The sequence below is a fragment of the Perna viridis genome, chromosome 15 (assembly GCF_037379345.1).
Source record: "Perna viridis isolate PV_CMFRI_1.1 ecotype Kerala chromosome 15, ASM3737934v1, whole genome shotgun sequence".
Taxonomy (NCBI): Eukaryota; Metazoa; Mollusca; class Bivalvia; order Mytilida; family Mytilidae; genus Perna; species Perna viridis.
Window position 1 is genome coordinate 999891 of NC_142459.1, and position 13108 is coordinate 1012998.

At 31.9% G+C, this 13108-nt stretch overlaps 1 protein-coding gene across 9 annotated transcripts in view; it reads left to right on the forward strand.

The window, feature by feature from the left end:
* The window catches only part of LOC148596471 (uncharacterized), a 281131-nt gene that overhangs the window by 8372 nt on the left and 259651 nt on the right, over window positions 1-13108 (forward strand). For 5 of the 9 annotated variants that reach the window (XM_088564182.1, XM_088564181.1, XM_088564179.1 and 2 more), the window contains 2 exons: window positions 1215-1287; window positions 1851-1943. In XM_088564182.1, coding sequence (XP_088420308.1) covers window positions 1270-1287; window positions 1851-1943 — 111 coding nt within the window. In that variant the 5' untranslated portion in view covers window positions 1215-1269. Of the gene's footprint in view, window positions 1-1214; window positions 1288-1850; window positions 1944-12516; window positions 12534-13108 lie in introns of those variants that run through there. The other 4 variants (XM_088564186.1, XM_088564187.1, XM_088564184.1 and 1 more) reach the window with 2 other exon arrangements.

The window sequence follows — 13108 nt, forward strand, 5'->3', positions numbered from 1 at the left end:
TCTTGATTAGTGTTTCACTAAAATCATTATTTGCATACAGATCAAGTTTTATTTTGTTGTTGTTTTAATTATGAAAGATATTTTATGGCAAACATATCTTTTGTTTTAGGTTATTTCTTCTTCCTTCACAATTCTCATATGGTTACCAGCATACTATATACCAATCGACAATCGTAGCTAGCCTTTTACGATTGAAAAGCTTCATATTTTTTTAAGGAGTAGAGTTGTGTTGTATGTCTTTTGTATTTAATGGAAAAATACCTGGACAAAAGAAATCGAAAAAGAGACTGAATAAGCGATTGAAAAGCTTCATATTTTTTTAAGGAGTAGAGTTGTGTTGTATGTCTTTTGTATTTAATGGAAAAATACCTGGACAAAAGAAATCGAAAAAGAGACTGAATAAGCTTAAAATAAAAACATGACATGTAAATTATGGATTTTAATGGGTTTGTGCACTTTAAACTAGATGAAATTGGATCAGTACTTTCAATTTTATTATCTATATAGGACTACCTAACACTCAAAGTAAGAAGTCTATGAATAATATATATATATATATATATATATATATATATATATATATATATATATATATATATATATATATATATATATATATATATATATATATATATATATATATAAACGTCTAAATATAAAAGTAAAAATTAACTGTAGAAAAAAGGTTTATTTTGATTTAGATAAATGCTATATGTATATATGCGTACAGTAGACCGCTAACCTGTGTATGTATTTATCGATGACATATTTGCATGTATATAAAGACAATGCATCTTATTATCTTCAACGCGTCTTATCATTTTATCATATGATCAGAAACATAGTAGCTTTATGAAACAAAGTTGATATACTCAGTTTGATTGATATAAAGCACGGTATTTTTTTTTCAATTTGGACTTGGGTAGTCTTTACCTATTATTCAAGTCCTTCGCTAACAGTCGAAGCGTTGGCTTTTCATATTAGTTTAGATGGAGAATGGATAACTAAAGTTGGTATATGCAGGCTCCGTAATTGTGTACTTTTTTAATCACTTGTCTGTAAACCCTTTATTTGGACGAGCATGAGTCGTTACAGTTTATATTTGTATCATTAATTGAATGTGAAACCCGCTGTTTGTCAAGAGTATGCTGTATTATCAGATTTCTGGGAACTCATAGTTTATTTATTTGTCATTTTTTTTACATTTTTTTTAGATGGAACCAAATGATCTAGTAACGAACAATTAACGGAATCATTGCTACCGGTGCAATGGAAGAGCTGAACAAGGTCAATAAGGAAGGAAAAGAATTTGCATATAGTGCCTACTGAAAAAAGAGAAAAAAACAAGAAAGACAAACAAAAACAAAAACAAAACAAAAACAAAAATAAAACAAAAACTTTCTGAAAAAAATAGAAATACTATATGGTGTTTACATTGAATGAGTGGCAAACTACACACCGACGGTAATAGATTCTTATCGTATGTTGTAATATGGTGATATGTGATGCCATTTAAAGTGTCATATCTAAGTCGGTACAAGTAAGTCTAGACAGACTAATACTTAAACAAACCAAAACAAAAGTATGGCAATTGATAAATATATGTATTAGCAGTATCCGAATACGAACAAATATTGATATGTTCAACAAACTATAACTACTTTTTTTTCGTATTGCATTCACTCAGAGAACTATATTAAAGTGTCATATTTTAGTCAGTAAAGAACAAATTACACAGATTTATATTTGTAAATGTAAAGAAGTAACAAATAAAAAAGAAATATATCAAAAATGAAAAGCATTATTTTTGTGTTTCCTCTACATAGAATAACAACTTTTTTGATTTACAGTCCCTGCGTAAAGCAGCAAAAAATGGAGATATTGACTTAGTGTCAGCTTTGATTAAAAGTGGAGCTGACATTAGCTTTCCTTCTGAAATATCGGTAAGTACATAGGACACACGAACTAACCATTTAAAACAAAAAAAAGCAATTTTAATATTTATGTGCCCTTCTGATTCTATATTGCATGGAAAAATGATGGGTCATAACAAAATAACGGAACAGAAAAAATATATATATATCAGTAACCAAAAGAATAGTCTAAAACGAACGCAAATATAACAGAAGGCAATATAAGGGCAAAAAACAAACACAAACAAACAAACAAACAAACAAAAATAAATAAACAAACAAAAAAACAAACAAACATAAATAAAATAAAAAAGATTGTTGGAAAACCATTGCAATGGTCCGGATTTAGTAGAGGTATTAAACAATGAAAGGTGGGTTAATCTACGTTTTATAATGCTCTAAATAATTTTATGTTAAAGTTGAGTCATATTAAAGATGTAGTAATAATAATAATGTATTAATTAAAATTTTAGAAAATCAATCTGAAGATATCATCATATATTTTTACTAAAGTCCCTTCTTATGTAAGATGATTGAACTGATTCCAACAATGTTTATCGTCATAGAGATGTTGACGGTTGGTTGTTGCGATACTTTTTTGACAGGAAGCAACAATTTGAAATTTCAAATCTCGAGACAGTTTGGTTTGAAGTTGAAACTAGTCATAGAAAACCATGTTTACTATGCTTTTGTATAGGCCTCCACAATCTCTTATACAATGGATTGATTACTACAAAAATAAGCTGTCTACTGCCACAGAATCCAATTCTGACATTATTTTGACTGTGTTTTTAATATGGACTTCATATTACCTGATAAATTACCAACTAATTGGAAAAGTATGTTAGAGATTTTTGGTCTTCATCAAATTATAAAAGAATCAAAAAGGGTTACAGAAAGTTCTAGAACTTTAATTAATTATTAAATATGTATATTACAAACAAAGATACGGTTTTAGAATCACATGTGATTAAATACAGTTTAAATGATCATTATCCTGTTTGTATATCTAGAAAAGAAAAAAAATAAACGAAAATAATAATAATAATAAAAACACATTCTAAGAGTCATATAACAAATAGGAATTTTAAAATTTTCAGTGAAAACGCATTTCTAGATGACTTATCTAGAGTCCCTTTCCATTTAGTTGAATTTGAAAGTGACTTAGAAAAGGCTATTAACTTATGGTATGACATCTTTTATAATGTCATCAATAAACACGCTCCTGTAGTAACTAAGAGGGTCAAACGATATAAACAACCCGTATGGTATAATAATGATGTATTATATGCAAGAAAAATGAGAGATAAATACCATATTCCAGGTATGTGGTCAGAATATAGATTCTGGAGAAATAGAGTTTTACATATAATTGAGGAGTCTAAGAAATACTATAATAAAATGGTTATAAATTTAAAAGATCAAAAATTTACTGTGGAAGTGAATTCACAGTCTAAATTTATCAAATCAAGTAAGACCATACGATCAGACAGACAAAGAAGGTATTAGGACAACAGAAGTAAACGAAATGACCAATGAATTCAATGAATTTTGCATGGTTTAAAACCTTATAGATATCAGTCGTAATACCAAATTAAACCCACCTACATTACCATGCTTGAAACGTTGACTCAAAATTTAATCAAGATAAAACCTAAAACAAAACAAGACCTTGTGGAAATAGAAAATGGTGCGAAAGTAATAAGATGTTTATAAACTGTGCTAAAACAAAATGTATGTTAATTTTAACTAATCCATTTAACATTCCAAAAACTACCATCGCCACTATACCTCACCTAAGTTACATGACGTCTCAATCGATGGTCTCTTTCCTTTCATAAAAAAACCTCTTGGACTTCATCACATTAGAAGCTAACTCTATTCTATACCTCTCACTCTATTACATTCCCTTTACAAAACACTCCTTCGCACTCCAGTTTCTGACACTAGGTCATCATTATAGATATTCGTTTCTACAGACTCTTTAAACCAGTTTGTGTGAAAAGTCAAGATAAAGAAAAAACGTTTATCAACAAAGGAATAGATGCAATTAATTTGACTAACATTCTCCATCACAAAAAACGTTACCAACAAAATTCCCTCATATTTCAAAGACAAATATATACCAATCATTTCATATATATTTCAACCACTGCATGCAATTTTTTCAATTATAAAAGGCTATTGCAGAACCTCGAGATTAAGGACTTTAAGGCTAAACCACCTGACTGTTCTTGCAAATACTCTCCATTCATATATGGTCCTTCTGGTCACGTCGTTACGGGAGATTAACCATCATCGAAAACAAATCTCTGCGTAATATCATTTCTACAGGTCCAAATTACCGTGAACCACGCTCCATAAATTGGAATTATAACTTTAAAGTTCTCATGGATGCCGTCGAGGACTATGCAAGAAAATAGATAAAACGAGAACAAGAAGACATTGATTCTCTGTCTCTGTAAATTGTTAATTGATAGTATGTACAAACCTCCATAATAGAGAATGGGAATTTTAAAAAAAATATATATATATTTGAACATGATTTTACAATAAGCAAGCTTTACGTTATGCCACACAGAATGACATAATTAACGACATGCTTTCAATGATTCATTAAAAAAATATACCTGAATCTGTATATTGAAGTAAATCTTAGAATTGTTTAGACCAAGCAACCCAGAAATATAATTTTTAAATTAATGGTTTTTACAAGAGGAATGAAAGAAAAACTGGGTTGGACGTTGCCTAGTATAAAATGGTCCAAACCTAACAGTAGATCAGACACTCTGTTGTCTTGTAAGAATGTGATGTCCCCAGATTGGAATCTTAGCATGCTCACATCTGATTGGGAAAGTGCCCCGACCAATTCAACAAAAAATACTCAATCACAGGTTCAGTCTGCAGACCATCTACCCCAGTAAAAAAATTCTGACTATTTCAAAATTATCAATCCATGTTTCATCACTTTAAATGATATATTTGACTACAACGATGACGAACCACATTGTACCATATCAAAATGTGGTATTAAAAATTGCAAAACATGCAACATTCTTATAATTGACTCTTACTTCTCCAGTTCCCTTACAAACAAAACCTTCCATACAAGAAGTCACGATGACTTAAGTTGCAAATCAACAAACTTAATATATGGATTATAATGCAACTTATGTGGTTTAATATATGTCGGAGAAACATATGAACGATAAAACAAAAGAATGTGCGGTCACCGTTCGGGAATTAACACCACTAAATCCCGACAGTTTATCAACATTTTAATCAACAAGATCATTCAATCCTATCTATGAAAATTCGTATTTTAGAAAAAAAAAATACCATGATACGAATAGTCCCGTTCTAAGTAAAAACTATCGTAGGGAAAGAGAGGAGTACTGGATACGGAGACTAGGTACTGCAATACCTTACGGATGCAATGACAAAATCAAAAGTATAGAAAACCTTTCAAGCCAATGGAACAAGAACATACATGTGATGAATTTATTTGACAAAAATCCAAGACGGGAAAGGAGTCATGGCCATCGCCACTATGCATCTCTTAGTTTATAATGTCTCCATAGATGGTCTCCTTCCCTTCATTCAAAAACCTTTTGTATTTCATCACATTAGAACCAAACTTTATTCTATATCCCTTACGCTACTGCACTCCCTTTACCAAACAAGTCTTAACACTTTACCTAACACTTCATTATACCAACATTTTGGATATTGGTTTCCTTTATCTCTTTAAACCAGTTTGTGTGAAAAGTCAACATAAAGAAAAAAAAGATCATTTCTTCCTCTGCCGTTTATCAACAAAGTTATAGATGTAATTAATTTTGCTTCCATCCTCAATCACAAAAATGTTATCAACATAATTCCCCCATATTTCAAAGACAAATCTGTACCAATTATTTCATATTCCTATACTTCACCCATTACATTCAGAATTTTCAATTATAAAAGGCGTTTGCAGAACCCGGGATTGAGGACTTCAAGGCTAATCCACCTGACTGTTCTTGCAAAACTTTCCATTCAAATATGGTCCTTCTGGTCACGTCGTTATGGGAGATTTAACCATTATCGAAAACGAATCTCTACGTAATATCCTTTCTTAAGGTCCCAAGTACCGTGAACCACGCTCCATAAATTGTAATTATAACTTTAAAGCTTTTATGGATGCCGTCGAGGACTCTGCAAGAAAATGGATAAAACGAGAACAAGAAGACATTGATTCTCTGTCAGAGTGGTTAAAGGCCGTGAGGTCTTTAATCTTGAAACGGATGAAAGGTTTAAGTAGATCAATAAGTGCCAATGCTACATCTGCTTTCAAAGACCCCGATGTAGTGAAAACATTGTCTACTATACATGATAAATATGTTGTCGTACCAGCAGACAAAGCAAAAAGCAACATCGTTTTTGTCTGCAAAACGTTTCACATCCAATATTTATTATCAGAAGTAGACGTAGAACATAACAGCAGTGATAAGACCTGTACTGCTACCACACTCTTCAAAGAAGTGATTGTGGTAAACCATAAAGCTGTGCTATCCTTTTTTGTTTTCTCTACCAAGGACGATGATTGTGATTTACCGTCTATGTACTTGATTCCAAAACTCAACACGAGTCCATACAAACAATGTCTCATAGCAGGATCTGCAACATGTACCACCAAACATATTTAAAAACCTTTAACTTCTATACTCTATATTTTATATTCTATACAACTGTCAAAGAGGGTCTCCAGTCCTATCACAACATTTGTTACACCCGTAGTGGTATTAATTCAATGTGGATCCTGACAAAATCGAAAGGTCTTTTGAAGACAATCAGTTATAGACTATACCTGAACATAATAGCATTAAGACCTATGATTTTTCAACACCGTATACTTCTATTCCCCATACTCACTTGAAATCCCGACTTAAAATATTATACATTGTTGTTTTTTCCAAACAAAGATGGTACACTTAGATACTAATATATAGTTCTTGGTAGAGATTCCTCATATTTTGTAAGAAATAATTCCAAATCGTCTTACAGAAGAAGATGTTTACCAAATGCTGGATTTTTTAATCGACAACATATTTGTCGGCATTCCAATAGGAACAAATTGGGCTCCTTTTCTTGCTGACCTATATCTTCACTCTTATGAGGCTGACTTTATAGCTGATCTGATCCAACAGAAAGGATATCGTTTGGCTAGATCCTTTAATCTCAGTTTCTGCTATAAAAATGACGTATTATCTTTAAACAATCCTAATTTCGGGGACTTGATACATCTCATCTACCCCAAAGAACTTGAGATAAAGGATACTACTGACACAGTGAAATTAGCCTCATTTTTTGACCCACACTTAGAAATCGATGGTAAAGGAAAACTACTGACCAAACTTTACGACAAACGTGATGACTTTTCATTCAGAATTGTCAACTTTTATTTCATCTGTGGCAACATCCCTTCAGCACCTGCGTATTCAGTGTTCATATCACAACTCGTACGTTATGCCATAACATGCCGAAACTACGCATACTTTTTGTATCGCGCTAAAATTATATCAAGTAGGTTTCTGGAACAGGAGTACGCTGCTACAAGATTAAAATCATCACTACAAAAGTTTTATGGATCATTACGGTGTATCCCTCTGCGCTATGAAAACTTTTTAATTAACCCTCTCAAATTGATGAGGTATTTACTTAATTTAATTTAAATCAATGTAACGTTTCATCCATGTATTTATTATTTCTTTTAAAGATATATTTCGTTCACAAATTGATCTTTATAATTCCGGGGATATTTTTTCACACATTATCTCCGTCTATCTCTTCATTTTACATCAGATAAAGGGGCTAATTATATCTTAAGGTTTGGATAGTGAAATGGTATAATTATCTTCCTTATGATCTTCAAAATAAGTTGAAAAACAAATAGACAAAGGCTGTCAATTTCAAAAAGTATGTACGTAAACTTTACTGTACTGGACTTTTGCTAAACCTTTACTTTTGCAGTTTTATTAAAAAAAAAAAAAAAAAAAAAAAAAAAAAAAAAAATGTTCGTATAGAATATGATCGCATGATATCATAGGGTTTGACCAAGCCAATAGAAAGCCTTAGATTAAAAAAAAAAGACAAGAACGTTGATCCTTACCTTTGCATCAAGCATACATAACGAACCAAGTAAATCGAATAGCTAAGAAGACAATCTGTGTTTAACATTGTTGGAAAATAATGAGTTTGAAGAATACGATTTTATGAGTTTGAAGAATGCGATTTTATCAGTGGTTGACCAAACCCCTCAAAAAACAAGAAGGACAATTTGTTACCCACCCCTAACAATAATGTTACAGGAATGGTTGAACTTATTAGCTTAAAAATCATGGGCTGCTTCTTAACTCATTACATTTAGATTCACAACCCTAGTAAAATTTGTCTAAATTTCTATTTATTACTACCCCTGTTATAACAATTCTTAATGATGGAATGTAGTGTGATTTTCTAGGAATTTTACATTCGTATCCGTATCAGTTATGTAGCTTCTGTTTTATTTGACTGTGAATACAATGTGTCTATATTTGTTATATAGTAATATTGCAGTAGTCTTACGACATATGTAGTAACACTTTTGTTTAAGACATAACTACTCGCATTAATAAGTTATGCGGAACTGTTGTGGATTTTTGTCTGTTGTTTATAGTCACACAGTAAACATACTATTCGTTGAACAAGGCGTGAAACATATTTCAACAAGTATACCCTTCCATTTCTGTAAAAATATTTGCGGACTTGTAATGGAGTCTCTCTAGGGATATAAATGTTTACTGCAGCAGTAGTGAAATGTTAACACACTTGCCCATACCACTCGGATAACTACGCTATATAAACTTACCTTTCATTGTCCTCGTAAGAAAATCTAGAGTGTGAATTTTTGCACATGATGTATAATTGGATAGCGTTTTCGATATGCCAACCTCTGATGGTATAGGGTAGGACAGAAGATGATCTGCACCTTGTATACTAGTTTCAGTGAAGGCAGTGTAACCATAAATTTCAGAGAAAAGACGGGATTTGAATCCCGCCGAGGAAGTGACAAAAAATTTCCAGCCTCGCATCGATTCAAGTGTTCTGATCTATTTGGACTAGTTTATACTAATATGTATTTATTTCCTTGCATCAACATTTTGTATTCATAGACGAACATGCTATATATCTACATAGTAAGGCCCTAGACATTAAAATGGTAGAGTTCTCACATCCAATTACCTCTTGTTTTTTTTATATAACTCCAAATGGTAAGGTTTAACTAAGTCTGATATAGTTCGAGTTAGGATATACTGCACAAGGTGTTTGCTTCGATTTTTGATCCTTTGAAAAAACCTTGCTGCATTTTCTAAAAATATAATATATGGCTGTGTCTTCACTTTTGCAAGTATACCTCCAAGACCGTTAGGTTTAGCTAATTCTTATATCTGGTAAACGCGGATAGGATCTTTCTCTTTGCAAATATTCGTGAGAATCTGTTCACCCATGCATGTTGGATTTTGTTGGCAAAGAACTGAAACAATCTCATTTTCAGAAATATTTGAACAAATTTACTTAAAAGTTAAGGTAATTGGTTTCTGGGGTTTTTGATCCGATAAAAAAGATTGCTGTCGATACTAGAAATAGACCTTAGAGATCGCATATAATCTCCAAAACCGTTAGGTACTACCGATTTTTTATATGGGTAAATGTGTTCAGCATGATGATATTAAGATGAGCTCATATTTTACCGACTCATAGCAATATTTTTAGTATTTACTTTAAAAAGATGGAAGACCTAGTAGAAAGATGTAGTACTTGGTGGCGATGAATTAAGCTGGGTAAAAACAATGATTCAGACCATTTTGTTAACATATTGAAAAAAATCGTTGTGAAAATGCTGGATTATTCTTAACAACATATTATGGACGTGTTTTTTTATCATTTCCTGTAAGCCTTTATCAAATTTACCCTGAGAAAAGTGTATTTGATAGCATTCAAAATCGAATAATAAAAACATCTTTATCTGATATCAGACGACCACCTCCAATGTTTGAAAGCGACAGATCAATACTGTATGTTTGTGTTATTTTTTCAGAAATAGTAAATGATTAATTCAAATAACTCTTCAACGAGCCTTAGTAACCAGTTCGTAGATACATTTTTGGATTCGTTGATTTGTCAACTCTAACCATACAAACGAATCGAATATTTCCTTTTTCAAACTTGGTGCTTTACCAAACCCACGAAGACCGCGAACGTAAATTTATACCCATCAAATACCAATACTTTAACAATAATGGTTAAAATTATCAAATAAATGGTCGTAGAGTGTTTGGCAAAATATGTATATTAAACCACCGGATCAATTACCCTGACTTAGTACAAGCATTTCAAACGTAAGTGTGGGTTAAACCAATGTTTTACGGTAGACTTAACCTCCCTCTTCCATTGAGGCGTGAATATACCAGTGGTGATGAAATTGCTGTTACATGCTGGTGGGTCATAATCGGTAAATCGGCGGTCACATCAGCCCAATGAACAATTAAAAAAAAACAATCATTACTCATGATTTTAACAAAAAAACTGAGTATTGTTTCACCAAACACTGACATCTTAAATATAACTTGGTAGACCTTTTGTGATGCATTTCTTCATACCCCTGATTCAGGAGTCTGTTACCCAGATTTTTTATAGCGTCTAAGAATTATTTAGTACTTGCTTTAGAGTAGCGAACCAGTTGTGAAATATAGATACCACATGCATGAGATGAAGGTATATTGCTGCACAGGTAAGGTAAATGTATGATATCAAAAATGAACTCGTCTTTTTTATCATAAATTTTCTTGCTGACTTGACCACTTATTAAAAAAAAACAATCGAAAAGTGATCCCAAAAAGATGTAGAATATGCTGTTTCTGAAGTCTCATTTAGCCCAATGTTGATATATTGAAGGTACCTAAAGAGCAACAACCTCGTATCTTTTACAAAGATGTCTGCAGTTTAGGATGCATTGCAAGCTTGTCGTAGTGTCACCTACTCTCGTAGTTGCACCAATTCATTCTAAAGATTTCTTAAAAACCTTTAATACTGCAGCTTTTCGTAAATTAATTCTCTTCAAACTTTTGACTTTTCATTTCTTTACACTACGTTATCACATGATACATTGAAATTTCGCTTGAAAGGTTATTCGTAAATTTTATGCTGATTCGAAAAGTTATGTCGTTCTTGGAAACAAATCCACATATTTATCTTTAACATCGCAGAAGTGCAAAATGCACGACACAGGAAAGCAGGTTTGTGATATGCTTGATTTCCTGCTTAAAAACATATTTTCCAACAACAGATAAGCATTCTCACAGGCACTTACCCTCCTAGCCAATTTGTGTGTGTGGTCATACGATACTGAATCTCTTCAAAATCTCGTTAAGCATAAAAGTATAAAAGATGATCAATCCTTTAAATTTACATACAGATATATTGATGATGTTTTGTCAAACAATAATAATCACGACAGCAACAGGTAAAAAAGTTTATAGGTAAATCCGGTGTTTTCATGGCTAGTTCATGTTCTTCTTTACATTTGTCTATTTTCCTTGCCTAGTCTTTATTCAACATTTGATTTTTCAATACATTTTAGTTTTGAGTTGTTCTTGTATACAATATTTTTTTATTGAGATTTTTTCTGTGTATTTGATTCAAATGCTGCGGATGAAGGGTTACACCTTGAAACACGTGTACAACATTTTGAAATTTGCAATATATATGATAAGTATTGTTTGTATTTGATAATACTCTTCTGATCAACAGTCAAATCTTGATTCCCTTGACCACTTTTTGAAATGCATGAATAAATGACTGATTTTCATTAATGACATAAGCTCTTAGACAACGTTTTGTGTTGTGTAGCCAAATAAACAATAAATTCTTTTAATATCTGTTTATCTAAATAAAAGGAATTGAGGTGCCTGATTTTTTGTGCGGCTTTAATCTTACAATTGGTACATCCTTGTCATAGAAATACTATCAACAAAAAATTAAGTCCCCATTGTTCATATGTGTCACATCCACTCGATCAATCATAAGGTAATGACAATAACAATGATATTATGTTTCCTGTGATATTGTTTGTTATATTTTCTTTGCAGTCATTTAACATTGTTTTAGGTCGAATTACACCCTCAGACAAAAAGATCGTTTAAAACAAATTTGGTCTTTATATCATGTCCGTTACAGAGCGTAAACTGTTGTGTCTATGTACCAGTGGCTAGTCTTCATATTCTGGTTAAAGACCAAAACCATAACTTCCGGTGCTAATAAGTAAAAAGCTACCCCTTATTGTTTTAAATATCTTGACATTTATCGTAGACTAATTCTGAATAACATTTCTCATGTTGGTTTTCCGTTTCGTTTTGTTTGATATCAATTGACTTCGGACCAGACTTTACTTTTGAATATTACACTTAGCTATTGCTTGCACCTGATCAGTTCAGAAATTGTGTTATTACCCTTCATAGAATAAACAAACGATTGGTGCGAATAAAACTATTCTTGAAATAACTCATTATTATCCTTGCCTTAATAGCTCCTGTTTCATTAGTGGTAAGTATCAAACTTCATAATAGATATGAAGAAGATATTGTGTGTTTGATGATATTTATTTATAACAAATTGGTCATTTACGAATTCCTTTACCTAGTAGCCAATCTAGGGGGTTCTAAAATACCACATTCTTCATTAAACTTGATAATGAGAGTACATATACAATTGGATGCTATGATTTAGCAAATTAGATTTCCAATCCCGACTCTTTCAAATATTGTGTTGTCCAATGTTTCACAGAGATTTATTTATCATATGAATGTAATTTGTCTATTCCGGAAATCGTCAACCATTTCCGCATTACTCACTTTGTTTACATCATGTTGTTTAGTTAAATTAAAATATATTGCCCAAGTGTGAAATTTTCTTGACGGGTCCCATTTTGTATCCTTGTCGGGGGTGAATTATTGATGCCGCACTTTGTCGGTTTTGGCTTGCGAAGCAGTTTTCACGTTCAGGCCACAATTTATTCGAATAATCCCACTCCTGACGCTTTGTTAGTTTTTGTCGATATACAACTAAAAACAATACAGCTTTACACTTCAGTCATAATTCCGTGTATCCAAACCCAACAA